The 27,182-nt window shown below is 43.9% G+C and overlaps 2 protein-coding genes and 1 long non-coding RNA gene across 3 annotated transcripts; all 3 read right to left on the reverse strand.

Annotated features, from left to right (window-relative positions):
- Window positions 1-707: 707 nt before the first annotated feature.
- LOC308136938 lies at window positions 708-3,294 on the reverse strand. The gene is made up of 5 exons (XR_013936839.1): window positions 3,059-3,294; window positions 2,790-2,954; window positions 2,301-2,417; window positions 1,806-2,099; window positions 708-1,703 (listed from the first exon to the last, which is right to left on the reverse strand). It is a non-coding gene; the product is annotated as an uncharacterized lncRNA (long non-coding RNA).
- A 6,554-nt stretch (window positions 3,295-9,848) lies between these two features.
- LOC308136947 (carboxypeptidase A1-like) lies at window positions 9,849-13,507 on the reverse strand (the record flags this gene model as incomplete). The annotated part of the gene is made up of 11 exons (XM_080505503.1): window positions 9,849-10,056; window positions 10,140-10,224; window positions 10,298-10,497; window positions 10,593-10,683; window positions 11,231-11,341; window positions 11,417-11,513; window positions 11,571-11,716; window positions 12,247-12,351; window positions 12,431-12,565; window positions 12,653-12,728; window positions 13,359-13,507. The coding sequence occupies 11 exons, from the start codon at window positions 13,505-13,507 to the stop codon at window positions 9,869-9,871; spliced, it is 1,383 nt and encodes a 460-aa protein (XP_080361629.1). The 3' UTR covers window positions 9,849-9,868.
- A 2,829-nt stretch (window positions 13,508-16,336) lies between these two features.
- LOC308136515 (sorting nexin-1-like) lies at window positions 16,337-27,142 on the reverse strand. The gene is made up of 15 exons (XM_080504857.1): window positions 26,853-27,142; window positions 23,736-24,645; window positions 23,145-23,314; window positions 22,231-22,309; window positions 21,598-21,641; window positions 21,372-21,513; window positions 19,970-20,048; window positions 19,814-19,889; window positions 19,608-19,721; window positions 18,859-18,952; window positions 17,957-18,162; window positions 17,739-17,882; window positions 17,542-17,622; window positions 17,383-17,454; window positions 16,337-16,644 (listed from the first exon to the last, which is right to left on the reverse strand). Exons 1-15 carry the CDS (start codon window positions 26,979-26,981, stop codon window positions 16,594-16,596), a joined length of 2,391 nt encoding a protein of 796 aa, XP_080360983.1. The 5' UTR covers window positions 26,982-27,142; the 3' UTR covers window positions 16,337-16,593.
- Between the last annotated feature and the right edge of the window lie 40 nt (window positions 27,143-27,182).

Below are 27,182 nucleotides of genomic sequence, written 5' to 3' on the forward strand. Positions count from 1 at the left end.
CATATCTCAAACAGGTGAAACAATAAACTGAGTGGTTTCCAAGAGTGCAGACAAATATTGTGGCCTTACTGATGATGCTTTATTATGTGATATTATGACAATTATGGGGTCAAATGGCCACAAATCCCTGTTTGCTTATAATATATCACAATAATCCATGGCTGAGAGGTTTTAAATATATTTTGACAAGAGTGGAAATATTAATCTCCAAAAAGTAACAATTTAAAAAGAAATGTACAGATATAATGTAGAGATGTGTTACTGTTTTCATTGTATTTCCAAATACATACACAATATTAGAATATTGGAGATAGCTAAAAAGGTAGAATTCTTAGGAAAATGTTTATGCATCTATCTATCCATCCATCCATCCATCCATCCATCCGTATGTGTGGGCCCACCAGTGTTTCCAGATTGGGACCCACTCTCACCCTCTGACTGCAACCAGAATCTCCTGATCCACATGCAAACAGGCTATGGTTCAATGTTAAGTCGACGTATTCTCTTGATTTTAATTGTTTATAATGGTTTGTTAATAGTAAACACAGAGACACTGTCCACCATCGCTTGTTTGATTTGTTAGAAATAAATTATTGAAGAAAAATGATTTCTACGAAAAGAAGAAAGAACATTTCACACCACCAATATTATGTTTATTAAATGAAATAACTTGATGTAGGTTCTTCATGAATGAAATGGCCATACATTTCCCTTTTAAGAGTGTTGTACCTCCCTCGGTTAAATAAATGACGACATCGCGATTGTCTTTTAAATCTACTTCTGAGAGTTTGATAAACTTCCAAATGTGGGAACTGTTGGAAAAAAAAGCATAAACAAGACAAATTTACCAACGAAAAAAATATCAAAATTGCACCGAAAGAAATGTTTTTTTTAAACTAATGATGCCTATGAATTATAATTTTAACCTTGACATATGCTATTCTAACTATCATACATGAAAAAAATATTGAATTACAAACTTCTGTAATTGTTATTGACAGAATGAATTAACCATTAAACCTTGTTTAATGTCAACCTTTTCTAACTATACTAACTTAAATGAAGCTTTTAACATCACGAACTTACATATGAATTGTATTTTTGATGAACATTTTCACTCCACCTGAATTTAGCACAGTTAGCATAAGCAACATTAGCAATCTTAGCATAGCATTACACTAAAAAACAAGAACTGGCAATACACCAACCTCATTGGTTGCATTACACAAGTGCAGGGGGTAAGTCCTCTCTTATATTGCTCTTCAGCTTCTATAAAACATGTTCAGAACATAGAAACACTTGTAGAAACATCCCATGTATTCAACCTATGCACCTTACACATATTAAACATGTTCTCCTGGAAAACAACTGCGACATAATTCCGCCTGCCGAGCATAGGACTGTCTTTGAGGACAGGAACCAAACTTTTAGTAAATATGTAAATTAATAATGCACTGCTAATGTGATGCAGTTATAAGGTCATCTGATTAAACACAATAAGTGAAGCAGCCATAATTTTCACTCTACTAGGTTGTGCCGTGAGAGATAGTTGCAGTCATCTGTGCTGCAGCAAGTGGCTTCAACCAGAACACTTGAAAAACCTGTATCCATTGAAAAGCTCCGATCCCCTGTGGTTGGACACACGGAGGACGCTGCACAGCCTCTGTAGATTCTCGTTGGTAAAGGCTCATCAAGTATTTTATCTATAGAGTGAAAAGTGAGTTAGTTGTAGTTGGTGAAAAGCTGCCAGAACGTTGCAATACATGTATTTAATTGAGGAATTCTAGAGATGAAGAAAAGTCTACCTAGAATAGTGGCTGATATACACATGGTCTCCGAGGAGCACGTCACTGAGGTTGTTGATGAACAGAAGGAATCTGAGCAGCTCAGACATTGGAGAGGTGGAGGAGGTGGAATTGTAGATGGTTCCGGTCTTGTCAGTGTTCCATCATTACACAGATCTCCTTGACAACAGATTGGTCCACTGCTGATGGTACCATTGTCTTCCAGCAGTGGAAACATTTCCAGATCTCGTCCAACTTCACACACACTTTGAGACGAACAACCAAACACTGGAGAATCCACTGAACCTCTTGTTACTGAGGAAGAAGATATTTTCTCATAAATGTACATTTTAATTATTTGCATTTCTTTTATTTTTTATTATGCCAATGCAGAATATTTAATTCCACAGTTTAGCATATATGCTTGTAAGTCATAGACATATATATAATCTCAGAAGTCATTGTGAAGAGATTTGATTTGGACACAAGTCAACATCACTGAAAGTTATAACTCACTAGTTCCTTGAAAGCATCGATCCTCAGCTCCTTCACATTGTGTTGAAACCGAACAATTACTTTGACCAGGAGAACAGCTGAAACACACTCTACCATTGTCTGTCTGAGGAGTCGGAGCTGAAACATTAAAGGACAATGAGCTTTATCACAAGACAAGAGAATATTTAGGTTCATTAAATCAAATAAACAGATTAAATCAGGTGTGTCCAAACTCGGTCCTGGAGGGCAGGTGTCCTGAATGTTTAGTTCTCTCCCTGTTTCAGCACACATGAACGTAATGATGATGTCATCACCAAGGTTGTGAAAAAGCCCAAACACCAGCCCTTCATTGCAATCAGGGGTCTTACAACTGGGAGGAGCTAAGCCCTGCAGGACGCCGGCCCTCCAGGACCGAGCTTGGACACCCCTGGATTAAATAAAGCAGCCATATTTGAAGGGTGGTGCCCCGAGGTCATCTGATTAAAAAGATTAAATATTATTAGTACTCACCAGGAAGAGTTTCACCATTACAGTCATTAGTGTCACAGCATATGGCAGACGCCAGAAAACTTGAAATTCCAACATTTGCCGAAAATGTCTTATTTCCTGTGGTTGGACACATGTTGGATGTTGCACAGCCTTTGAAGATTCTTACAAATTCTGAAGTTGTTCTGCCTATCAATTGAAAAAAATGAGGAAATTGTAGTTGGTGAAAAGCTGCCAGAACATTGCAATACATGTATTTCATTGAGGAATTCTAGAGATGAAGAAAAGTCTACCTAGAATAGTGGCTGATATACACATGGTCTCCGAGGAGCACGTCACTGAGGTTGTTGATGAACAGAAGGAATCTGAGCAGCTCAGACATTGGAGAGGTGGAGGAGGTGGAATTGTAGATGGTTCCGGTCTTGTCAGTGTTCCATCATTACACAGATCTCCTTGACAACAAATTGGTCCAGTGGTGAAGATTCCAATATTTTCCAGTAATGGAAACATCCCCAGGTCTGGAGCAGCTTCACACACACTTTGAGATATACAACCAAACGATGGAGCATCACTGTTCATCACTGTAGAAGAAGAAAACAAATAAAAATAAAAATGAATGCTACAAGTCGCCTGGATCAGGTCTTTGCACTCTGGCGTGTCAGTGTCGGTCCAATCAGGGCCTCTGTCCCATTTAGATATTGATAAAATATATAATGTTTTAATAAACAAGGACTTTTATATTGAGGGACATTAAGGTTTTTATTTTGAAATGTAACAATACTGGGGTTTTATTGCACAATACTTAGTCTTTTGTGCAACACTTGGATTTTTATTGCTCAATATTCTCCCAAGCTTCACTGATAGGGCTTTTCCACCTAAAAGACACAGGAGCTAGTTCAGGGCCGGTGCCAGGTCCAGTTCTTTATTGAGCACCTCCAAAGAACTGCTTCTTTTTCCACCGCTAATGGAGACAAGTGAGAACCAGGTCATTACGTCGCTCCAAAACGTGATACATCACTGATTTCACCGATCAGCGCTGACAGCGCTCATATAGAAGAACAAGGAGATGGACTGTATTCATCTGTTTGGTCCGGGTTACTCCATCTAGTCTGGCCTGAATCTCGCATGCAGACAAAAGAGACAGAAAACATTGAATCTCCTCGTCACTCTATTGGTGTTTTTTCCACATCTGTGTCCGTCCAGAGCCGCAGAGTGGCCAGAGAGAGAGAAAAAAAAACGCATGGATGAGCTTGGATCTTGTTTTTCAACATTTGGGCATTATGTTGTGAATTTCTGCTCTTTTCACTTTGTTTCTGGACATGTCTCAATCAAATGCTTCAACATCAGGAGGAATGGAGGTGTAGAATGATAGAACGCAGCTCTACAGCCATTTATAATGGAAACCTGCGTAAACGCACACTGATTAAAGTTCTCTTTCACATGAAGCCATTTGAAGGCTCATTTTATGTTTAAAAAAACCCAGTCTTTCATTTACAGTAGTATGGAGTTTGGCTTTTAGTTGCTGATGAACCAAAAGTATCGCTTCATTATAAAGTTCAGTGGTAAAAAATATTGGTGTCTCGGAGCAGAGCGCAATGCAGCCACACACCGCATTGCGCAGTGGCTCAGCCTGTGGTGATTACTCAAAACAAAACATGACAAGTGAAGTTAGCTAGAATGATGTTACAATGAAAAGTGTGAAAACAATGGAAAACTGCTTCTAAATTATTTCTCTCACGCAGCTGACAGCGCAGTGGAGGAGCTCTGCACTTCGAGAACCGCGGCGATGCGATCAAGGTTATTATCTCGTTCCCTCCTATTATTAACTTCAGGGAGCGACTGATTACATCGTTCCAATGCTTTATTTAAATTTTTTTCTTGATAATTACTCCGGGGCTCCGTGTTTGTCGTTGTTTTCCGAAAGCTGGTTCATGTCTCTTCCACCTTGTTAGGAGCGAAAACTCTGGCGGTAACTCCACCCCCACCCGATGACGCATCTGGCTCCAGCCTGGCTCCTCTCTGGTCAAGGAAGGAAGTGGAGCCAGGGTAGCACCAGTTTAACCCCTGTTAAGAACCGGTTTTGGCGGTGGAAAGACAAAGAAGTGGTGCTAACTCTGGCCCTGGCTCCGATCTAGCCCCTGGTTCTTTCCAGTCGAAAATCCCCCTGAGTCACATGACCCAGAGAGAGACAGAGAAGAGCAATTTAACTATTGGGGAAACGGCTCCTCACAGATCCCCCCGACTTTGGTGCAATTTTAATCAACTTTTCTTTTTTTGAGAGGAAAATCTGTTATCTTTCAGTCTATATGGGATTCAAAGCAGCCAGACTTATACTTTAGACCGGGGGTTCTGCAGTCCTGTATGGTTCTTTCTCTCCCAGCTGCAACACACCTCATTGCAATGAGAGGCTCATTATTGTGCTTTTTCACAAGCTTGGTGATAACATCATCAGATTGAGGCATGCTGAAGCAAGAAGAGAGCTAAAACATGCAGGACTATGGCCGTCCTGGCCCGAAGTTGAGTACCTCGACTTTTGACCCAAGGAGCCTCGGTTTGATGTACGATTTTCCTCTCATACGAGTCCGCTGTAAACATTTAAAATCCTAGGAAGAAAACAGATGACAGCATTTTTGTCTCAATGTAAAGGCCATGTTTTATGGAGTTATCCACACGTGTTGCATCATCTTGTTCAGCAGGTCCTTGGCGCGATTCTGATCTCCTCGCAAATTGTGGCCTTCCTGCTCGATTTAGGTTTGGGGTGTCAGAATGTGATTTTTAGATTTGGTTTTGGTTTGATGTCTACGACGTTCCTACAGCCTGTGGTGGCTGTTTTAGTGATCCAAGGTGGCGCTAGGGATCACATTTTGATACTCTGAGATTTTGAATGATGTTGAAGTGGCAAAATACATTGAAACACCTTTGTTCAAGGACTTAATCAGAAGACTCACCAGATGCTTCAACGCATCGATCCTCTACTCCGTCACATTCTAATATAGTGGAGCAATCACTTTGACCAGGAATACAAGTGAAACATTGTCCATCGTTGATTGTCTGAGGAGTCGGAGCTGAAACATTAAACAAAAATAGGTTTTACAAGAAGATGAGAGAACATTTTTTTCATATCAAAATTACTTTGTGTTTCTTTTTCATAACACAGATTAAAAGAATATATATAATTTAAGGGTGGTCCCGCTGACATTTTCCAATAAGGACAGACTTTTGTCACAACCTACTTTGTCTGGCTTTTGAGTCCACCCTTCACCCGTGACACAAGGAGTTTTATCAGAAGATGAGCGAACATTTTCACGACCCTTTTACGGGTGGTGCCCTGAGGTCACCTGAGTAAACAGATTAAACTTTATCAATACTCACTCGGAAGAGTTTCTCCATTACAGTTATCACTGTCGCAGCATCTGGCAGATGCCAGAACATTTGAATGTCCAACATCTACTGAAAATGTCTGATTTCCTGTGTTTGGACACACGGAGGACGTTGCACAGCCTCTGAAGGTTCTCTCTGTTGTAGATGGTGGTGGAGGTAGAAGTGATGTATCTACAGCGTGAAGAATGATTTAGTTGTAGTTGGTGAAAAGCTGCCAGAATGCCTTGATAGTGGCAGTACATGAACAACATGTACTGCAACTTGCAGTACATGTATGTCATTGAGGAAATCTAGAGATGAAGAAAAGTCTACCTAGAATAGTGGCTGATATACACATGGTCTCGGAGGAGCACATCACTGAGGTTGTTGATGAACAGGGCGCATCTGAGCAGCTCAGACATTGGAGAGGTGGAGGAGGGGTTGTCGTTGTTCTTGTTGTTGTAGGGCGGGCAGTAGTTGTTGTAGGTGGGGCACTTGTTATTGTAGGTGGTGCAGTTGTTATAGTTGGGGCAGTGGTTGCAATTGATGTAGTGTTTGTTGTTGTTGTAGTAGTTCTAGTAGTAGTAGTTATTGTAGATATAGCAAGAGTTGGTGCAGTAGTTGTTGTAGATAGAAAAGTAGTTGTTGTAGTTGGTGCAGTAGTTGTTGTAGGCGGGGCAGTAGTTGTTGTAGGCGGTGCAGTAGTTGTTGTAATTGGTGCAGTAGTTGTTGTAGGCGGGGCAGTAGTTGTTGTAATTGGTGCAGTAGTTGTTGTAGGCGGGGCAGTAGTTGTTGTAGTTGGTGCAGTAGTTGTTGTAGGCGGGGCAGTAGTTGTTGTAGTTGGTGCAGTAGTTGTTGTAGGCGGGGCAGTAGTAGTTGTAGGTAGGACAATAGTTATTGGCGGTGGGGCATTAATTGTCATAGTTGGGGCAGTGGTTGCAGTTAATGTAGTGGTTGTTGTTGTTGTATTAGTTCCAGTTGTTATAATACCACCATTACACAGATCTCCTTGACAACAGATTGGTCCACTGCTGATGGTACCAATGTCTTCCAGCAGTGGAAACATTTCCAGATCTTGTCCAACTTCACACACACTTTGAGACGAACAACCAAACACTGGAGAATCCACTGAACCTGTTGTTGCTGAGGAAGAAGACATGTTCTCATAAATGTACATTTTAATTATTTGCATTTATTAAATTTTTTTTATCCCAATGCAGAATATTTAATTCCACAGCTCAGCATCTATGCTTGTAAGTCATAGACATATATATAATCTCAGAAGTCATTGTGAAGAGATTTGATTTGGAAACAAGTCAACATCACTGAAAGTTATAACTCACTAGTTCCTTGAAAGCATCGATCCTCAGCTCCTTGACATTGTGTTGAAACCGAGCAATTACTTTGACCAGGAAAACAGCTGAAACACAATCTACCATTGTCTGTCTGAGGAGTCGGAGCTGAAATATTAAAGGACAATGAGTTTTATCACAAGACAAGAGAATATTTAGGTTCATTGAATCAAATAAACAGATTAAATCAGGTGTGTCCAAACTCGGTCCTGGAGGGCCATTGTCCTGAATGTTTAGTTCTCTCCCTGCTTCAGCATACATGAACGTAATGATGATGTCATCACCAAGGTTGTGAAAAAGCCCAATAACCAGCCCTTCATTGCAATCAGGTGTCTTACAACTGGGAGGAGCTAAACCCTGCAGGACGCCGGCCCTCCAGGACCGAGCTTGGACACCCCTGGATTAAATAAAGCAGCCATATTTGAAGGGTGGTGCCCCGAGGTCACCTGATTAAAAAGATTAAATATTATTAGTACTCACCAGGAAGAGTTTCACCATTACAGTCATTAGTGTCACAGCATATGGCAGACGCCAGAAAACTTGAAATTCCAACATTTGCTGAAAATGTCTGATTTCCTGTGGTTGGACACATGTTGGACGTTGCACAGTCTTTGAAGATTCTTTCAAATCCTGAAGTTGTTCTGCCTATCAATTGAAAAAAATGAGGAAATTGTAGTTGGTGTAAAGCTGCCAGAACGTTGCAATACATGTATTTAATTGAGGAATTCTAGAGATGAAGAAAAGTCTACCTAGAATAGTGGCTGATATACACATGGTCTCCGAGGAGCACGTCACTGAGGTTGTTGATGAACAGGAGGAATCTGAGCAGCTCAGACATTGGAGTTCTTGAGCTGAAGAGAAAAAAAGCCATTAATTAATCCCATCTTAATCCTTAAAATTTCACAGTGATTTTAAAAAGAAAAAAGTAAAAAGGACCCAGTCGATCTCTGAGGAACGCCAAACCATCATCAGCATAAATCTAACTTACCGGAGACGGACGATGTGAGGAACAGAATCAGAAATATAATAATCAGCTCCATCGTGAAGAGCAGCAAGCAAACTGTCTGAGCTTATTTATGCGATGGACTCTCATGTTTCAAGGAAGTAATTAACTAATGTTGTTTGTCTGCATTTCAAAGTAATTCCATTGTTTTCACCACACCCGGTTAACTTCCAGTAAAACTTTCCCTCTGGTTTGTTTTGGCTGACAATCCATCAAAGAATTTGATGACTCACATGTTCGCGTGTGAACTAATGCAGTACAACTACAAACAATTAAAAAATTTATTCCCTCACATTTGTACCTTGCGTAGTTTGCTATATTAGCTAATTTAGTGCAGCATTATGTTCTTACGTATATTAGGTGTGCGTGTGTGTGTGTGTGTGTGTGTGTGTGTGTGTGTGTGTGTGTGTGTGTGTGCATTTCATCAGACTTTAGTGCCTACTTGTTGGATGCTGTTTGGACGTTGCGTCTTGTAAAGTGCATCTTGTAACTATACTTGGACTCCTCTTTTGTTGTAAAAATGTTTTCAGCATTTGTCTGAAATGAAGTGATTTTTTTTAAATGACTGAAATAAATAATGAAAGTGTTTCCCGCACTTTCAACTACATTCACTTTATTTATGTTGCACAGATTTGTTTTCTCACTCCACTGATCATTCTAGAAAAATGTGTAGAAAACAAAGATCTCACATGAGCAAGCATAGGAAACCTACAGTGTTTACATGGAGTCAGAGCATTTTTGTAAAGTTCCACTTTGGGAGCTGTTTTCAAAAAATTCCATTTTTGTCAGTCTGTGGAGAAGGAGTCAGAGTGTTATCGAATGTTGGGTTTTCCCTGTTTACACGGAGATGGAGCATTTTCAAAAAGTTGCATTTTCCTTTATCTACATGGAGTCAGAGCTTTATCAAAATGTGTGTTTTCCTCTGTGTACACAGACACAGAGAGAGTGGGAGCCTTTTCAAAAGTTGCCTTTCCCCCCAATTCACAGTGATGGAATCAGAACATTTTATAAAAATCACATTTCACCCTTTTACACCAAGTCAGAGCATTTTCAAAAGTTGAGTTTTGCCCAGTTTTCACAGATTCCATGTTTTCTAAACATTCTACATTAGGAACAGGTTTTCAACAAGTTGTGTTTTCCATTGTCGCCAAGCACCGTTGTCACTTAAACACACTCTCAAAAAGCAACAACAGTGTGTAGGAAATCACAGCACAAGTCTTAGTGATCTAAGCAGAAGACAAGATGGACGTATGGACGGACGTTGCCGTGATCAAACACAATCACATTTTCAGTTTCAGCCTTTAATGTTGTTTTTGTTGGAGCATTTGGACTGTAGTTGTACAAAGTTTTCTCCGATGGAGTCGCTGTGAAAAATAACGGCGGTGTCGTCAGTGCGGATTCCTGAAGGTGTGGTCCATGATGGTCATCAGGGCCAGCCAGGTCTCCTGGGCGGTGGGGACGATCTGATTGGCAGGGAGCAGGAAGCCGTTACGACCGGTGTCTCTCAGCTCAAAGGTGTAGGAGTACTTGATGCCCTGGTTATAGGCCCAGTCGATGCTGCCGCCGCTGGCTTGGTCTACAAGGAAAAGGAAAAGGAGAGGACATTTTCATAATCTGGGTTAAACTAGTGTTTACTGCCAGCAGTGTGACCAAACCTACAGATGGTGTTGATGATGCTGCCAAATCTGTATCGAGTCCCGTAGAGAGAAGCCAGCCGAGTGACGGCTCTCTGAGCCAGGTTGTGCTGTGAAGACATATTACTATCGTACAACTCTCGTGCTGCGGCCGAACGTAGGTCAAACCAGAGACTCTCCTACCAGCTCTGTGCGGTCCCTGACCGGAGTCCTGGTGAAGCCGTACGGGTACAGGAGCAGCTGAGAGTAGGAGTGGATGGAGATGAAGGCCTTGATGTTACCGTGGGATTTCGCAAAGTCCACGATGGACCTGACCTCTGACTCGGAGTGAGGCCTCGGCCCTCGATAGATCTCTGAGCACGGGTTGGTGCTGGAGCCGGGACCTGAACAAGGTTGCAATGGAAGCCTCCCCATCAAAGATACACTGGTCTGCAGTAAATATAGCTTTTACTTTGATGGTACTTTTGTAGAAACACACCTCCAAATCCAGCGTTCCAGTTCCTGTTGGGATCTACTCCCACACACCTGGAGCCTGGGTTGGGCTTCCTGGTTTTTCGCCACAGGCGGTTCTGGAAACATCAGAGTGACTTCATACAGGCAGTGAAATTATGGAAAGATGGACAGTGAAGACCTGACTTGGCAGCTCCACCCACCCGCCTTGTCTCTCGGCCTCCATATTGTTTGACGATAGTATCTTTGAGCATGCTTGCTGGTATTTTCTTTTCTTTCTTGCACTCAACATTGACTATGTAAAATTATCATTAAATTAATAATGTCTTTTGTTTAGAGCCGTGGTTTGAGTATGAAATCTACTATTGGCATGTTTCAAATCTAAAACACATGGATGTTGCGTTTTCATTTCAGAAAAGTTCTGTGTTTGCAAGACAATGTTTACACAGAAATGGCAACAAAAAAAAGGAAAATAATTTAGTTGGGATGTTGGGCCACAAGTAGGCGCTGTTGTTTGTTTTTGTAATGCAACCAAACAAGTGTATTACAGCGTATATGCTAATAGGCTATAAACGTCATCGATGGAGAGTACTCAGACATCCATATGGTCTGGTCTTGTATTTATTGATGTACTCAAAGTTTTCCAAGCAGCAGGTCTCTGCTCACTCTGCTGTGGGTGTACTCGAACCCATCCGGGTTGGTCACAGTCTCCAGGAAGACGTCCGTCCCATTGAGGATGGCGGTGAGAGCCGGATCACGTCCAAAATCAGTCACGATCTAATCATAGAACAAGTGACACGTTCAGCGCTGTTCAAACGTGAGGAAAACAGCGACTGGTCATCGGGGATCCACCTTCTTGGCGAACCAGGTGCCGCTGGCCTGAGTGACCCACTCTCTGGAGTGAATGCCGGTGTCGACCCAGATGGCGGGCCGGTTGGTTCCCCCAGTGCTGAACGATCACACACATCAACAACACTAAACATTTTGCTCTTCAACACATGTCCACAAGCTGCATTTGCAGCTTCCAAACTGTTTTTCTTGAGTTTTGACCTTGAGGACATTCAGTGGACGTCCCTCGAAGCTCCGACCGATCACCACCTTACTGACCAGGTTTGGATTCTCAGACACCAGCATGTCCTGGAAGCTGTAGATCTGGAACACAGATGAAATTCTCCTTCTCTTTGGTCTTGAATTAAGTCGTTTTTGCCTCCATTGTGTCGTTTATTTGCTTGTAAGCAGCTCAGTAGTGTGACGTGTCTTATTCTAATATCATTATGATGATCCAATAAAGTTGAAGGGTCCAAACTATTTTGCTTCCAGGCCAATTGGCGCCTATCCTCCATTTCTAAGTAGTAATGATCAAGTATAATTCAAGTTTTGATTGTTTTTGTTAGCGTTGATACACTAGAGGTTAAATGTAGTCCATTTTGAACTTCTCTCAGTTACCTGGGCTCTAAAGGAAAAGATAAAGGTGCAAAAACCTCTGCAAAGATGAAAGTCATGGGTCTGAATCTTTGTGTGTGGATCTCGTCTGCAAAGGTTTTCTCCCACGGTCTGAAAACTACAGACTCTACACATGTGTTCATATTTATATTGTTCGTACATTGGAGCCACTTAAAAAGCGAATTTTTGAAAACGGTTCCCAAGGTGGAACTTTTCTAAAGCAAAACGTTGACAGTCACCTGGCGGAGGGTGTGGTATCTGGAGAAGTCAAAGTCGTCAGTACTCCTGGGTTCATCAATCGGAGCGGTGGACTTCATCTCTTCCTGCTCCTCATCCAGCAGCATCTGCAGCACACGGACAAGATCCTACTAGAAAAACAGTTTCCAAAAGTCTCACACACAGTTTCCTCTCTTCAAGCTGTACTTGCAGGTCCTCGATCATGACGGCGTACTCGATGTCCAGAGTGTCCAGGTAGGTTTTGACAGACTGGAGACTCTGGACGGGAACTCTGACATCCACAGGAGAGCCCGGATGAGTCACCTCCCTCCAGAAGTCCAGCTGCAGGGCCACAAAGGAAACGAGGCTGAACCATGAAGCGAGTGGAACAAACAGGAGGAGAGGAGGGCTTCGCAACTGATGGTTCACCTCGACCAGGTCCTGCAGGTCCTTGATGAGAGACAACTGGACATGGTCTTTAGCAGTGATCCGAAGAACTTGATGCCTTTAAAAACAAAACAAGATGGAAGTAACAGCCTCCTACTCAACCTGAGCGTGTAGAGAGACGTTGACTCATAAAGAACACGTAGTAAGAAGAACTGTTACCCAACAACTTCTGCTTCTGCAGATGTTCACAGTGAGAGAATCTGTTGCACAGTCGGCTTCAATATCAATAAAGGCTGCTTAGTTTCATGACCCAAAACTGAAAATCTGCATCGTGATTACTTGTGGGATTTGAATCGAACATACAGTTTTTGAGGGCTAACAAGAGAAACTTGATTCCAACTAAGACAGGGACAAAGACTTCTAATACCTGGGAGCTCAAATTAATTCATCAGTCTACTGGAGGGTTTTTCTTTCTTTTCTTGGTTGCGTAATGTACGAATGCTCCGTGTAATGTTTTCTCTTTTCTGTCACCAGCTGAAGGAAGGACAATGAAGGTTCCTCAACTTGAAATTGGGACGCACCCCGGACAGGTTACCAGCCTGTATAGAACGTATCTTTATCAAATCAACTGACACACTGCTGAACCTTTCCCTTGATTAAGCATCAAACACCAAACACTGGCAGTACCCTTGATAGGCGCAGTGAACAGTGTCAGGAGTCTGGTTCTGGCGCTGGCGGGTCCACTCACCCTTCAAACGTCTCCTTTCCGAGCGCGGCCACCAGCAGGGCAGCGACAGTGAACAGCCGCCTCATCACTACCAGCGGTTTGCCCTGGAGGCTGACGACTGCCTGTGAAAGTGCGGTTGTCATGTGAACCCATTGCAGGTGTTGCGCCATGTGGGTGTTTGACAATGTGAAGCTGTGGAGAAAGAGGAACCTTGTTTTCTTCAGTCAGTAGCCAAAAGAGTGAGAAATGCTGTTCGCCCCCGGGCCACACTTCCTCCAGCTGCACGGCGCAGCGGCGCTCAGACGGGTGGAGGAGGTTCAAGGGTTTGCTGGGATGATGAAACCTGATCAATATGGATATAATTTCATTCATTTTCATTTTATTATTTATTTCATTCATTTAAAACAATGCAACAGCAGCATTTCATATGAATGAAAAGGAGCAGAAAGAAGTAAAACTTACAACGTCTGCCCCTTATCAACACAAAATCCTTTACAGCTCCAGTTCATTCACATGCAGCCGTCTTTTTTCCAAGACATCGAACACAAAATACATAAATAAGGTTGATCTGCTACTCCGGAGTGTCATATTTCTGTAACATTAACAATTCAACAAGTTTCTTAAACACATCAATGGACTTAGAAGTTTTAGTTTTACAATCAAGACTGTTCCACAGACTGACTCCTTCCATTGAGATACATTTTTCCATTACGGCCGATTGAAACCTGGGTTTTGTAAAAACCTCAGTTCCTTTCAGTTCATATCTACTTTTTCTCTTGGCGAATCTGTTTTGCAATTTGTTTGGTAAACTTTCCAGATGAGCTTTAAACATGGTTTTTAGAAGGTTATACTCCAGTAAATCTTTAAATTTCAGTGTTTTTAGTTGTATAAATAAAGGATGAGTATGGTCTCTGTAACCACTTCCACTAGCGACTCTAATCGCTCTTTTCTGTAGAAGAAAAATTGGATTAATGTATGTATTACAGGCATTTCCCCACACTTCAGTGCAATAGGTCAGATATGGAACAATCAATGACTTATACAACAAAAACAAAGCACTCTTATTTAGAGAATCTTTGACTCTATGCAACACAGCTATTATTTGGGATACCTTTACTTTGACATTAATATGCGATTTCCATGTTAATTGTTCATCAATCGTAATACCTAGAAACTTAATCTCATGTGCCCTTTCAATTTCTAATCCATGAAGCAGTTAGACATAGTGTGGAAGTTTTTTTCTACAAGAGTTCAGTGAAACAATTATCTAGTCATTTTATAGGACAATTCGAGACCATAAGAAAATATATTGCATGTATTATATGCAATATATGCAACTAAACAATTGAGTGCAGCATTATGCTCTGGTATTAGGTGTGTGTGTGTGTTTTGGCCATCAACAAGAGAAACATGGGGGTCAGCGTTTCTGCTGCCTTTTCCCAGCATGACTTATTGCTTTTAGTCTTTGAGAGGAATAATAAACAAATATAAAATAGATGCAAAAGTTTATATGAACAGCATCCAGAGTCAGAGGATAAAACAACAGACAGCCCAGTCTGGATTTCCTTACGAAATTTTATTGTGTAAACAGTGCAACATTTTGTTGATTTGTTTCAAAAGAAGTTTCTATGACACAGTGCACGTTGCGGACATTGCTCTGCACGATGGCGAGTGACGACGTTACACCGACGACAAGATCCGACCCCAATGACACGGAAACAACAGCGAGAAACAAGCAAGTATGCAGAGTGAGGAAAGAAGGAAGAAGAAAAAGTGCAAAGAGATGTCTGCAAGTTAAATAGAAGTCACAGTGTAGTGTGTGTGTGTGTGTGTGTGTGTGTGTGTGTGTTTAAAGCTCCAGCTGTGCTGCATGAAGCTGTGACCCTCTTTGTAAAGATGCAGGCTGAGGCTTGCAGTGAGAGTTTGGTTCACTGCACCGTCGGTTGATCTCCACTGGAAACACGACACATTTTGCTTCAAACAAACGTCTCGGCGTTTTAAACAAGCCGCTGCCCATTTATTACAAAGCAAAGGAACTGGTTTTGTTCGTTTGCAGCACATTCATGACGGGATCCTTGAAGTCAAAATGCAAAACATTGGTTGATCGTCATCAAACATAAATATTTGATGTAAAGAATAAAACGTGTGCTACGTTTAATACAATCCCTTGCTTCTCCAAGTCACACAGATCAGCGTTCACTCAGATGTTAAACTCTAACAATCAAAACCAAACAAATTTTAAGCAAAATCTTGAAAAAGCAAGTTGCCACCATGTGAACTGATAGACGTGTTTTCAACATATTGTCAAGTTCATTCTGAGGAACAAAAGTCTACGGGTGAGAAACTCAAACCTGTGTGGAAGAAGTAAAGAAAAATGCATATATATACGGTGGAAAAAGTCTGAATTGAATTTTGAAGAAATACATGCAAGGGAGTGAAGTCTGAAATTAAACTGAACCAATTCAAAAAGGATAAAATTCTGGGAAGACTTTTCATTTATTAAATTGTGATTACCTCACAGAGTTTGATCCACAGGTCTAAAACAAGATACTTCCTGACTGTTCAGCCTGATTTCTGTCCTGATGTTTGATTTCATGCTGGTTTAATCCTGGATTCAGTTTCCTCACTGTGTTTGCATTAAATGTGCTCCGGCAGATAAAACCGCCTGCTGGTTCCTCGGTGTGCCGCTGCTGTCGTGTTTCCTGTCTCCCAAACTGTCCCCAGCTCTCACACCACATTCACTCAACGGCCCCAAAATATCCCCCAAACACCCCAACCTTGTTTAACTAATGCCTCTCATCACCCCCCCCCCCCCCCTCAGCAACGTAGGATTTTGTTTAAATGTGACAGAAGAAGAAGAAGAAGAAGAAACATGGGCTGGTACGTTCTCCACCTGGTGGAAGTGCTCAGAAATCTGAAATGTAATCCCTTTGAGTCGCTCTCGGCCGCGCCGTAAACAATTACCCACCGCTGGAGCTGGACCCCCCCGCCCCCCCCGCCCCCCGCCCCCCGCCTATAACTCTCTTCATCCCATAAGAAAATATTCGTGGAAGGCGAAAGGAAAATATACAATTAATACAATAGAATTCAGAGCTATATGTTAAAGGTGATTAAAAACCACGTGATTGTATCTCCCTTTACAATGCGCACATTATTCGTTTATTCGTTTCTCTCCTTGGTTTTAAAGGCAAAAGAGGTAAAGTGTATAAGAAGAAGGCAGCCTGTATGTGTCGTCCAGGAGGCCGGCGCTCGCAGGTTAGGCGATCGCTTTTGCCTCTGGTAAGAAAGCGTCCCAGTACTTTATGAGCTGTGGAGAGAAAACAAGACATTCAGATGCATGCGAGTCGCCTTTTACCAAGGTTCACTGCTTTTCCTCAACTTCAGATCACTTTAGTAGAACCATCTAGCAGGACTGCTTGAAATAGGAACATTTGCTGTGTTTTGCGGTGAGAATAAAACAAGCAGCTTTCAGGCGCCGGGAGATAAAATACTGAAAACATAGAAGCTCATTATCAAGATTTATGGTTACAAACCTGAAAAATAACAATATTGACATTTTTTCTTCCTGTTTTTGTGTTTTTTGTGTCTTTTAATATTAACGTAGCTTTATTAAAATGAGGAATCACACATGTTCATGATCTGAAGAGCAATCAGTGTTCGGATATTTTAGGAGACGTCCCACTTTTCAGCTTTTTTAAATAACAAAATTTAAAAAAAACTAACTTTTCTCACACAGAAAGATTGTAATAATTCTGATATATAAATGCAAGAATAAAGGGTTTTGTAAGACAAATACCTACATACATCTCACATTAAATTGCTCTAATCTTTAACCTCTCAACAAAGAAAAAATACTATTTGTGTCTGTAGTATGAATAAGGCTTGATGGCATTTAATAACTAAAGGTTAGTACTCGTGATCCTATAAAGTCGTGGTATCAGTGCGTCCCTAAATGTCCTCAACTCGTCTTCCATCAAACATCAATGCGATGTGGTTCAATATATTCGTGTCAGTAAATGTGAAACTAAACGGGAGCTAAACTCACCTGTTGCTGAGACTGAAGCAGAGCCTCCAGGTACTTGATAATCTGTCGTTTGAAATTCTTGGTCTTCTCTTTCTGTTACAGAAGCGACAGTTTTCACAGAGTTTAGTTGCAGCGTTGGGAAAGTGAAAATGTGGCGGCGGGGAGAACAAACGGCGGCACCTCGAAGCGAATCACTTCTTTCCTCACGGTCGCCGAAACTCTGTCGAAGTCTCTCTCGTACTGCGTCACTTTGGCCTCCCACTGGGGAGAAAGCAAAACACCTTCAGCGACACGAATCAGGCCCCGTTCACGATCCCCCGTTTCCGTGGAAACGGCAGAAACGATGTGGTTTTCATGCGAGACAAAGGGTGTTGCACCTCGGCGATCTCCTCTTTGGCCAGCTGCAGCTTGTCCGGCTTGTTGGCCCACAGCAGCTTGGCCTCCGTCTCCCTCTTCTTCTGCAGCATGGCCTGAGCGTCCTGCCAGCGCTGCCACGCCTTCATCCGCTGGTCGAACGAGCCCTGCAGGACAAACGCACAGCGGCCGTCAGTCCCTCCTTGGCTTTAAAGTCAGAGTGACGGCAGTATTCTCTTACCCTCACAGCTCCCAGTAGGCGGATGTAATCTGCGATCAGCTCGGCGAAGCAGAAGGTGTCGTTGGCGGCTTGGTCCTGGTGGAGCTGCTCCATCTTGTCCTCCACCTCGGCCAGCTGTGAGAGGGCCCGGGACAGGGCCGTGTTGTCCTCGGCGCTGCCCAGCATGGCCGCGCTTTTGGCGAAGCTCGCCGTGTTCACGGATAACTCTGCAGAGAAACGAACAAGAAATTAAAACAGGATTACTCTTTTTTATTATTATTACTATTATTACTATTATTGTTATTATTATTATTATTATTATTATCCAACAATAATCCTTCAAGCTTGGAAAGATAACCAAATTTATGTTGTTTTTGGCGCCCTCAAGTGGCTAAAGAAATTGCTATTAAAGGGGTACCTTTGTGCATAATTCACTTTCTACTGGGTTTCCTACAGTAATCGCCCCCCCATACCTGGAACGACGCCCCAGAAGTGAAGAGTGTGTCCTCTCTCTCCCTGGCTTGTTTCAGTTTGTAAAAAGTGTGTTGGTCCAACCAGCCAATCAGAAATCAAACCCTATATAATGTCATTGAGGGTTTAACCAATCCCAATCAAGTTAGGCTCCTCCATTTGACCCGCCCACAATTCTGTTGTGGCACATGGCACCACGAGGGTAAGTACTTCCTCCTCTTCCCATAGATGGGCATGTGTGGGCGGAGCCAGTCCAGCTCACACAGACACAGCAGATTCTGAATGCAGCTCCTATGATCCAATATTTGGAGAGATCGACTTTGAATCCAATGTTTTCAGACCAATGGGACCATGTGAAAGTGTTGAAAAGTTGTACAACATGACCCCTTAAACATCAAATCAAGCTGAGCTTTGACTCAGAGACATTTTGCGCCGCAGGTTGTTTGACTGACCTTTTCTGTGGATGACGAGGTTTTCCACCAGAGCGTGCAGCTTCCTGAACTGCTGGTCTGCAGACTCCACCTCCTGCAGCTTCTCCTCAAACCACTGCAATGCAATTAGAGGGACTTGAACCAGCTGTGTGCTTCTCCAGGCTGGTCTGACCACATGACTAACAGCCAATCCACACTCCATAAGAACAAGACGAAGGTTCGGCAGTGACTGCGCACACGTGTTCCAGCTGGCTAATCACTATCAGTCATATTTTAATCATATTTAGCTTCTAACCTCCCTACTGAGTGCCGCAGCTTGTTAAAATGCCGCGATGCACCTGAAAGCATCACTCGAAGCGGCCAACTCCTGCAATTAAAACCGGACACACATCGTGCTCGTACAAAAACTCTCGTTTATGACTGAAACAATTCAGAGAAATGCATTTCTGCACAGCACAGGAGGCGAGACATAAACTGCGCAGCTGAAAAGTGAAAATGTCGCTTCACAGACGTGTGGCTGCTGTCAGGGGGCGTGGCCTTCGAGTTCAGCAGCGTCTTGCGATCGCCTTTTCTTCATGTCCTGCGCTGGAGCGTATCATAATAACAATTCTTCTTCTTCCTCAGCTTCGAAAAATCTGTCTTTCTTCATCCTCTTCCTCTCTCGTCAACTGGAAAACTCCTCCCTCCGCCATTGTCATTTTCATGGCTTCAGAAAGGGAGTCTGCGGGGGCCTGAACGTGGGATGTTCTGAAACCAGGTGCGGAACTCACCATGTCCGACTCGTTCATCTTGATGGTCATCTTGCTGACGGCGTCCGTGGCTTTGTTGATCATCTTTAGGAAGCCGGCGCCGCTCAGGGCCTGAGTGCTCACGGCTCTGGGCAACTGAAGACACAAACACATCAGCGACACATCGCGTCACGTACAAACAGGAGGCGGAGGCGAACGCTCAACCGGGGAGTAGGAACGTGACTCACGTCATCTCTCTCCAGGAACTCTCGGACGTCAGGGTCCTGGAGGAGCGACGGGTGGGTCACCACCCTCTGCAGATACCTGGGAGACGAGGAGAAGGGAGGAAGTGCTCACGCCGCCGCTTCCTGGAGACACGACAAAGTGTGGAAACTCTCTCTCACCGCTCCAAAGCTCCTCGTCTTCGCTCCACAAAGTCTGCAGACGACGAGTCCTCCTTCCCCACCTTCACCTTCGTCATCCCTGTGCAACACAACCGTCATTCTCTCAGCTGGAGAGGAGAGGAGAGGAGAGGAGAGGAGAGGAGAGGAGAAAAAGAGAAGAGAAGAGAAGAGAAGAGAAGAGAAGAGAAGAGAAGAGGAGAGAAGAGGAGAAGAGAAGACGGGAGGGGAGGGGGGAGGAGAAGAGAAGAGGAGAGAAGAGAAGAGAAGAGAAGAGGGGAGGGGAGGGGAGGGGGAGGAGAAGAGAAGAGGAGGAGAGAAGAGAAGAGAAGAGAAGAGAAGAGAAGAGAAGAGAAGAGGAGAGAAGAGGAGAGAAGAAGAGGGGAGGAGAGAAGAAGAGGGGAGGAGAAGAGAAGACGGGAGGGGAGGGGGGAGGAGAAGAGAAGAGGAGAGAAGAGAAGAGAAGAGGGGAGAAGAGAAGAGGGGAGGGGAGGGGGAGGAGAAGAGAAGAGGAGGAGAGAAGAGAAGAGAAGGGAAGAGAAGAGAAGAGAAGAGGGGAGGGGAGGAGGAGAAGAGGAGAGGAGAATAAGATAGAAAAGGCAAAGACAAAAAAAGAGGCAAGAAAAGGAAGAAGTTGTGAGGAAAGTGAAGAAAGAAAGGTAATCGAGAACAAAGGGGAGAGGACAGAGAGAACGAGAGAAAGCAAATAAACAGTAACGGAAAGAGAAAAAAAACCAAGACGCGAAAAGGACAAAGAACATGGAGAAGCTGGAAAAGTTTAGAAAGGACAGAAAAGGAATGAGGAGGAAGAGGAGAGTAAATGAAACAGAAAAGGAGAAAAATGAAAAGTATATGACGAAAGACGAGACACAAACAGGACAGAAGGAAACAAATGAAAGGAATAAAAACAAGAAAAGTGGGAACAGGAATGTAAACAGAGAAAAAAGGAAGGGAAAGAAAAAACAAGAGTAAAAGGTGAAAGGATAAAGAAATGATGATTCGGGAAAAAACAAGAGGAAAGGAAAATAGAGAGAACAAAAACCATTCAACGAAGGGAGGAGGAAATCAAAATGGAAAAGATTGGCAGATAAGGAAGGATGAGTAAGGAGAGAAAGGGGAACAAGTAAAAGGGGAACTAAAGAAAGGGAAGGATTTAAAAAAAAAGGAAGAGCGAAGAAATGAGAGCAATAACAGGAGGAAGCAAACTGAAGAACGAGTGGAACAAAGTAGAAAAGAAAAAAAAGAGAAAGGTTTAGGAAAAGTGAGGAGAACGGACATGGGACGAGGAAGAGGGACATGAAAGGACATGACAGGAAACGCCACGGGAAAAGAAAGGTACATCGGGGGGGGGAGAAAAGGGCAAAAAGAAAAAAGGGAGGAGGACTGACGTGAGAGGAAGGCCTACCCAGAATGCTTTTCTCTGGCGGAGGAGGCACGATGAATCCGTTGGGGCCGTGCTTCTCGGACAGTTTCTCGTAGAGGCCCAGGAAGTCGCTGAAGCGCCGCCTCACGGTGAACGTCTTGTGGCGGAACATGGGCAGTGTGGTCTGAAACGCAGCGGCCACACGTTGTGTCAAACCACCGACCCTACGCAACAGCGCCCTCTACTGGTCACAGCCGCCCCTCTTTACCTGAGTGGTCACTTTGTAGGCCATGTAGGCGTTCATACCGTCCCCTGAAACACGACAAGAACACTCCATTTTCAAAAAGGCAATCTGATGCGCTCACTAAAGGTTAAGATAAGATAAGATAAGCCTTTATTGAGAAATGTACTTGTTACATTCTGCTCTTAAGGACACTCACGAGCAGGAAAGACAAGAAATGTGCAAACAGTTCGGTAAGAATAGAGGTATCTTATATACAATGACTATCAAGAACTCTAAGGGCCAAAAGTATTTACAGTAGAAAGTAATAATAAGTAAAAAAAATTAAATAGGACTAAAATAAAAATGAGATAAAAATCACAGACGATAATAAAGTATAATAAGTTTTAAGGGGAGCAAAGTATACAGTAAGATGAAATATAAGGAAATTAAACTATGATGGGGGGGGGGGGGGCAAAGTGTAGAATTAAAGTACAATAAACATACAATAGTAAAAAATAATACTGGTGTTGGCAGTGCAGGTTCAGTCCTAGTACAAGTGGTCAATTACAGTTTAACTCAAGTCTCCTTTACTCTGGAGTTTTTATGACCTTGACAGAATTGTATAACTGCAGTAAACTTTTTTTTTTATGCGCATTTAGCAGTAAAGATGAGATTTACCGATTTTTTCAGGGTCTTTAACAGAGATGAAGACTTCAAACTTGTCATCCTGCTCTTCCTCTTCTTCTTCCTCCTCCAGCTGAAACACAACATGGAAACACAAGTTAAAAAAACAAAAAAACAAATCTCAATGAAGAACTTTTGGATCAACATAGTAAACCACCAACAAAAGACGACAGTTATCTACTCGTTTCCAAAAGGTTCCGACGAAACCCAACCAAAGACATGATCATTCTCCCAGGTTCCATCAGGCTCCAGCAAAAGACAATAGTTTTATAATGGTTTCTAAAAGGTTCCAACAAAGTGCCAACAAACAATAAGCCTGTTCCAGTTTTGACGAGGCCGACGACAGACAAGGATCGTAACCTATTATTTTCTATTTTCTTTCAGGCGCCTTCAAGCTCGGTATGAGGAATGAGGTATCGGCAAATTCCAACAAGAGGCTATACAGTGATGAACTGCTTCCAGTAAGATTAAATCAAAAGATGCAACAAAAGATAGGAGGCTAATTTCCTGTTTTACTGCTCTCACTCTTTTTTATTAATTTTTAATCTACTTCCCTCTGAAACAAACATGAAAACTAAACCTCTTCCAAAGCGGCGGCTCAGTGTGAGCTCTTCCTTCATCAAATGCGATGATGCCGTTCCAGACATAACAATGACGGGTTTAAACAAAGACTAAACTCCAGGTACTAATTATGAACCACTCCCTGGAAGCAGCCGGGTGTGGCGACACCCTCTTACAAATAAATGTCCGAGTTCGATTGGATGCCACAAGCGCCAACAACGCTGGCATTCAAGTGGTTCTAGAACGGCGTGTGTCCGTCGACTGATCTGGGTCTAAATGTCGGCGCTTGTTGAGTTTGACCACACGCTGACCTTGCCAGACAACTTGCTGTGTCGTGGTGTACAGACCTCTTGCAGGGCGGCAGGTTGAGGCTTGGGCAGGCTGGAAGCTGCCGCCGCCGCCGCTGAGGGAGCGGCGGTGGCGGTGGCGGTGGTGGTGGCGTTGGCGGCTGGCGTGCTCGCCGGCTCCTTCTTTCGTTCGCTTTGCGGGCTGTCCAGGGAGAGCTCCACTGTGGCTTCTGTACGACGATGAAACCGGAACAAAGAAACACAACAGAGTGAAGTTGCCGAACGCAAACTCGTGCCAAGACTGGAATTATTGACTTTACATCGCGAGTCCTGCTTGTTCTGGTCACAACTCTAATGATGAATCTCAAGACCTTCACAAAACTTTTCAATATTACATTTTGGAATTGAAACTGAACTCACTAGAAATTACGTACAGATACACATTTTGCTTAATTTAGACAATAAAGCTTTTATGTGACTGACATTAGTCATTTGTTGTTGAAGTTGGTTTGTTATTGGACGCTGTGCCAACTTTAAATTACAGCTCGCAGCTGAGTGAGAAGCAGACTTCAACACAACACTAGATATGTTTTGCAACTTTAAACCTAATGAGAACATTCACACTCCGCAGGTTTGTGGATTTTAACCCACCGGCGAATACGTCCGTCTCCTCCTCGGAGTGGACGCCGTTGCTCTTGGAGGTGACGGCAGATTTTTTGGCGATGGTGGTCGTCGTGGTAACAGCTTCCTCGGTGAAGATGTCTGCAGGCTCTGCGTCACCGAGAGGTCCAGAGCGAGCGACGGCGACCGGCGCGGTAATGGACGCCTCCCTCGCCACGCTGCTGCTGCTGCTGCTGAAGGTGGACGTGGTGGTGGTCTTCTTCGAGATGGCGCCCAGCGGCTCGCCGAACAGATCGTCGTCGGGTTCGTCGAAGAGGCTTTTCTGCGGCTGCTTGACCGATTTGGACTTGAGGGAGTCCCCGAACAGGTCGTCGCCGTCGTCGTCAAACAGGTCGATCGTCGCCGGGCTGGACACTTTGACGCCGGCGGCGGGCGGAGCGTCGCCGAGGAGGTCGACCAAGGGGTCGTCCAGCAGTGGCGGGTCGCTGGCGAGCAAGTCGCCGCCGAGGTCGAGGATGGACGCGGGAGACGTCTCCTTTGCTTGTGGCGGGTCACCCAAACCCTTCCCGCCCTCGGCGGTGACGCCTGCGACTGCACTCTTTGCTTCTTCGATCACCGCTTTCACAGTGACATCCGCCGCCGCCGCCACTTCCTCTCGCTGGGCCTCGGTTTCACTTCCCAGTATTTCCACAAAATCATCCGACGGTTCATCGGAAGGGATTTCTGCTGCGGCATCGGCGCTTTCGTCATCCGCGGCGTCCACGTTGTTCGTCAAATCCACAAACTCATCCGACGGCTCTGCGGCCGCTCCGCTTGGCGGTTCTGACGGGCTGCTGATGGGCTCGATTAAAAGCTCGGCGGTGGCGTCGCTGGGCGGCGTCGTCAAGAGGTCACTGGACTCGCTGGCAGGTGAGGTGTCCGACATGGGAGGGAGGCCGCTCTGGAGACGAGAACAGGGTTAGACGGCAACTGGTTCAGCTTTACTATAGGCATATGGGTGTAAAGACTTCTTTATTTCATATCTAAAAACTCATGGCCCTTATTAGCATATTCAGTAGCGAGTACCATAAACTTAATGACATGTCTCTGACAGGACTGCATGACATCAGCTGAACATGTAATAATACTAAGTATTGTAAGAACAACACAACGGCTCCCAAAAAACACGCCAAGACCTCGACTCTGTATAAACGGAGAAAATGCTCAACGTTTCTGAAATGCCGTTATAGTGCATGCACACCGTGGCCGGGGTAAATAGTTCTTCAGCACATCAGGAACGTTTGCCTCCAGAGGGTCATGACTTCTTGTCCAGATATTCTCCTGGGATTTGGTAGTTTTATAGTCGAGTCACCCCGAACTGACAATCCAACTTGCAACTTGGTCGTCTGGCTATAAGAGAGCAACCACGAGTGGCCCAACATAAAAGCTTTGATTTGTTTTGATTTAAACGCGAAACTTTTCTGAAACGGACACACAAAAGCGATGTGTTTCACTGGAAATGTCGCGTAAACAAGACTCAAGTTGCATCTGTTAAAAAAAAAAAAGATTCACAAAAAGGTAAAACAAAAAAACACACGCAGCGTTGACAATTCTGGCCCACTAGATTTTGTTCCTGAACCTTCTGTGAATTTCTTCTTTGGGCTTTTGGTACGATTAACTTTCTTGGTTTTCATCATCACGGCAAAAGCTTCTCTGCCTTCGTCCCTCACAAGTTTCTCACAACTTCCAACCCTCTTTGCTGCACAATTCACTGGTTTTACTTTAAATTGTGCCATGTGCCTTTTTGGGCAATATTTTTGCCGAGTCAATTGCTGTGGTAATACAGGTTTTTCTGTCGTACTGTAGCAGTATTATGTTGTCATACAGTGACATCTTGTGGTCCCACACAGTATGTACGGGCATAGTTTGATATACAAGCCTCATCTGAACATAAGTCGGATAATGAGCTGAACATTAAAAAAAAGTGAACTATAGTCCAGAAAATATGGTACTTTTCTTCAATTCAGGCCACTGTTTGCTTTTGTCCGCGTTACATAAAACTTGTCAAAGCTGATTTTACTTTTGTGAGGGCATTAATGTACATCCCAAAGTACTTTATATCTGGCTGTACTGTGGTGCAGTGGGAATTCTTCTTGTTTTTGTGTGCAGTTTGCATTGTTGTATTTCTTTTGTGAATATCACCTCTCTCGCCTGAGGATACATGTGTTATGAAACAATCGAAAAATAATTAAGATCGCTGTCTTCAAAGAAAGTTTGACACTACACGTTTATTGCAGGAACCTCGAATCACCCCCACATGAGGTGACTGATCAGTGAGGGAATAAAGTCTCCAGGAGGAGGCATGTGTAAAAGATTAGCAGCGTTTTCTCTGCAGGAAACTGGTCTGGTGTCAATCTCCTGACCACATTACTTCATCTCTGAGCCGTTAAATGAAACATCCACACAAATGCTGACTCGTGTTTTCCGGGCAGTAGCGGAGAAAGGAAAAAAAAGAGAGAAAGAAATGAAGACAGCAACTTTTCCAGCGTTTCCTCTGAACTTTGACTGCAGGAAAACATCCGGGTTCTGCCCATGTGACCGCGGCGCACTCACATGACAGCAGGGCGCTCGAGCCAGCGTCCTAATCCCCGCAAAAACACGCAAAAGGAACAGCAAAACACGCAGAAATAACACGCAATGCCTGCGCAATTGATGGCAACTTCCATCCAGCCCTCTGTGCAAACTGCTAACGTCAGGCTGATGTTGACTTTACTCAAACAACTGCACAAAATGCAAATCCTGCATTAAATATGCTAAAAAGAGGTGCAGCTTTACATCCACAGCCAGTTAAATGTGGAGATGTTGTGATTATTAGGTGAAAATGTGCAGAGAAATGTGTCGGGAGGCCACCTGGTTTCCTGGAGAAATCTCAGCGAGTCATATCGTAACTTTCAGGAAGAAAGCCCGCAACATCTGTCAAACCCCAGAATACCACGATAACATCACTTTCCCTCCCGTATTTGCCTCTCCCACCCGGCAGCTCCCGGTTTCGGGAGTATTTTACCTCTAAATGCAGCCAAAATCTGTTGAAATGCAGCTGTGAACCTCCTAAAACTTGTTAGCTTCTCCGGTTAGCCACCTCGCCCCGCTAGCACCGTTTAAACCCACCGGGGTGGCGAACAAATCCTCCCCGTCGTCCTCGTCGCTGTCTCGGCCTCCCATGTCTTCGGGGTCCGGCATGTCTTGGTCCTCGGAGTCCGGGAACGGAGGAGGACTGCGCTCCGAGCTGGTCGCCATCTTCAGTCTCTGAGTTTAAAACACACACACGCGCGCGCGAGCACAGAAGAAGGGGAGGTAACGAGAAGTCGCTCGCCTCCGCTCACACGCGCGCGCGCACTTTCTCGCTCGCGGAGACGTGTCGATTAGCCGCTAATGCTAATGCTAATGCTAATGCTCAACGCTCTCCGCTCGCTGCCGGGGTCTCTCTGGTTGTGTAAC

The sequence above is a fragment of the Blennius ocellaris genome (assembly GCF_963422515.1).
Source record: "Blennius ocellaris genome assembly, chromosome: 11".
Classification (NCBI taxonomy): Eukaryota; Metazoa; Chordata; class Actinopteri; order Blenniiformes; family Blenniidae; genus Blennius; species Blennius ocellaris.

What these genes read in the sequence shown, in the direction of transcription:
- LOC308136515 (XM_080504857.1), bottom strand. Translation starts at nt 26,981, where the DNA reads ATGGCGACCAGCTCGGAGCGCAGTCCTCCTCCGTTCCCGGACTCCGAG. An exon ending in AGATGAACGAGTCGGACATG is followed by an intron (nt 18,953 to 19,607) that starts GTGAGTTCCGCA and finishes ATTGCATTGCAG; the next exon opens with TGGTTTGAGGAGAAGCTGCA. An exon ending in GCCTACTGGGAGCTGTGAGG is followed by an intron (nt 17,883 to 17,956) that starts GTAAGAGAATAC and finishes TTTGTCCTGCAG; the next exon opens with GGCTCGTTCGACCAGCGGAT.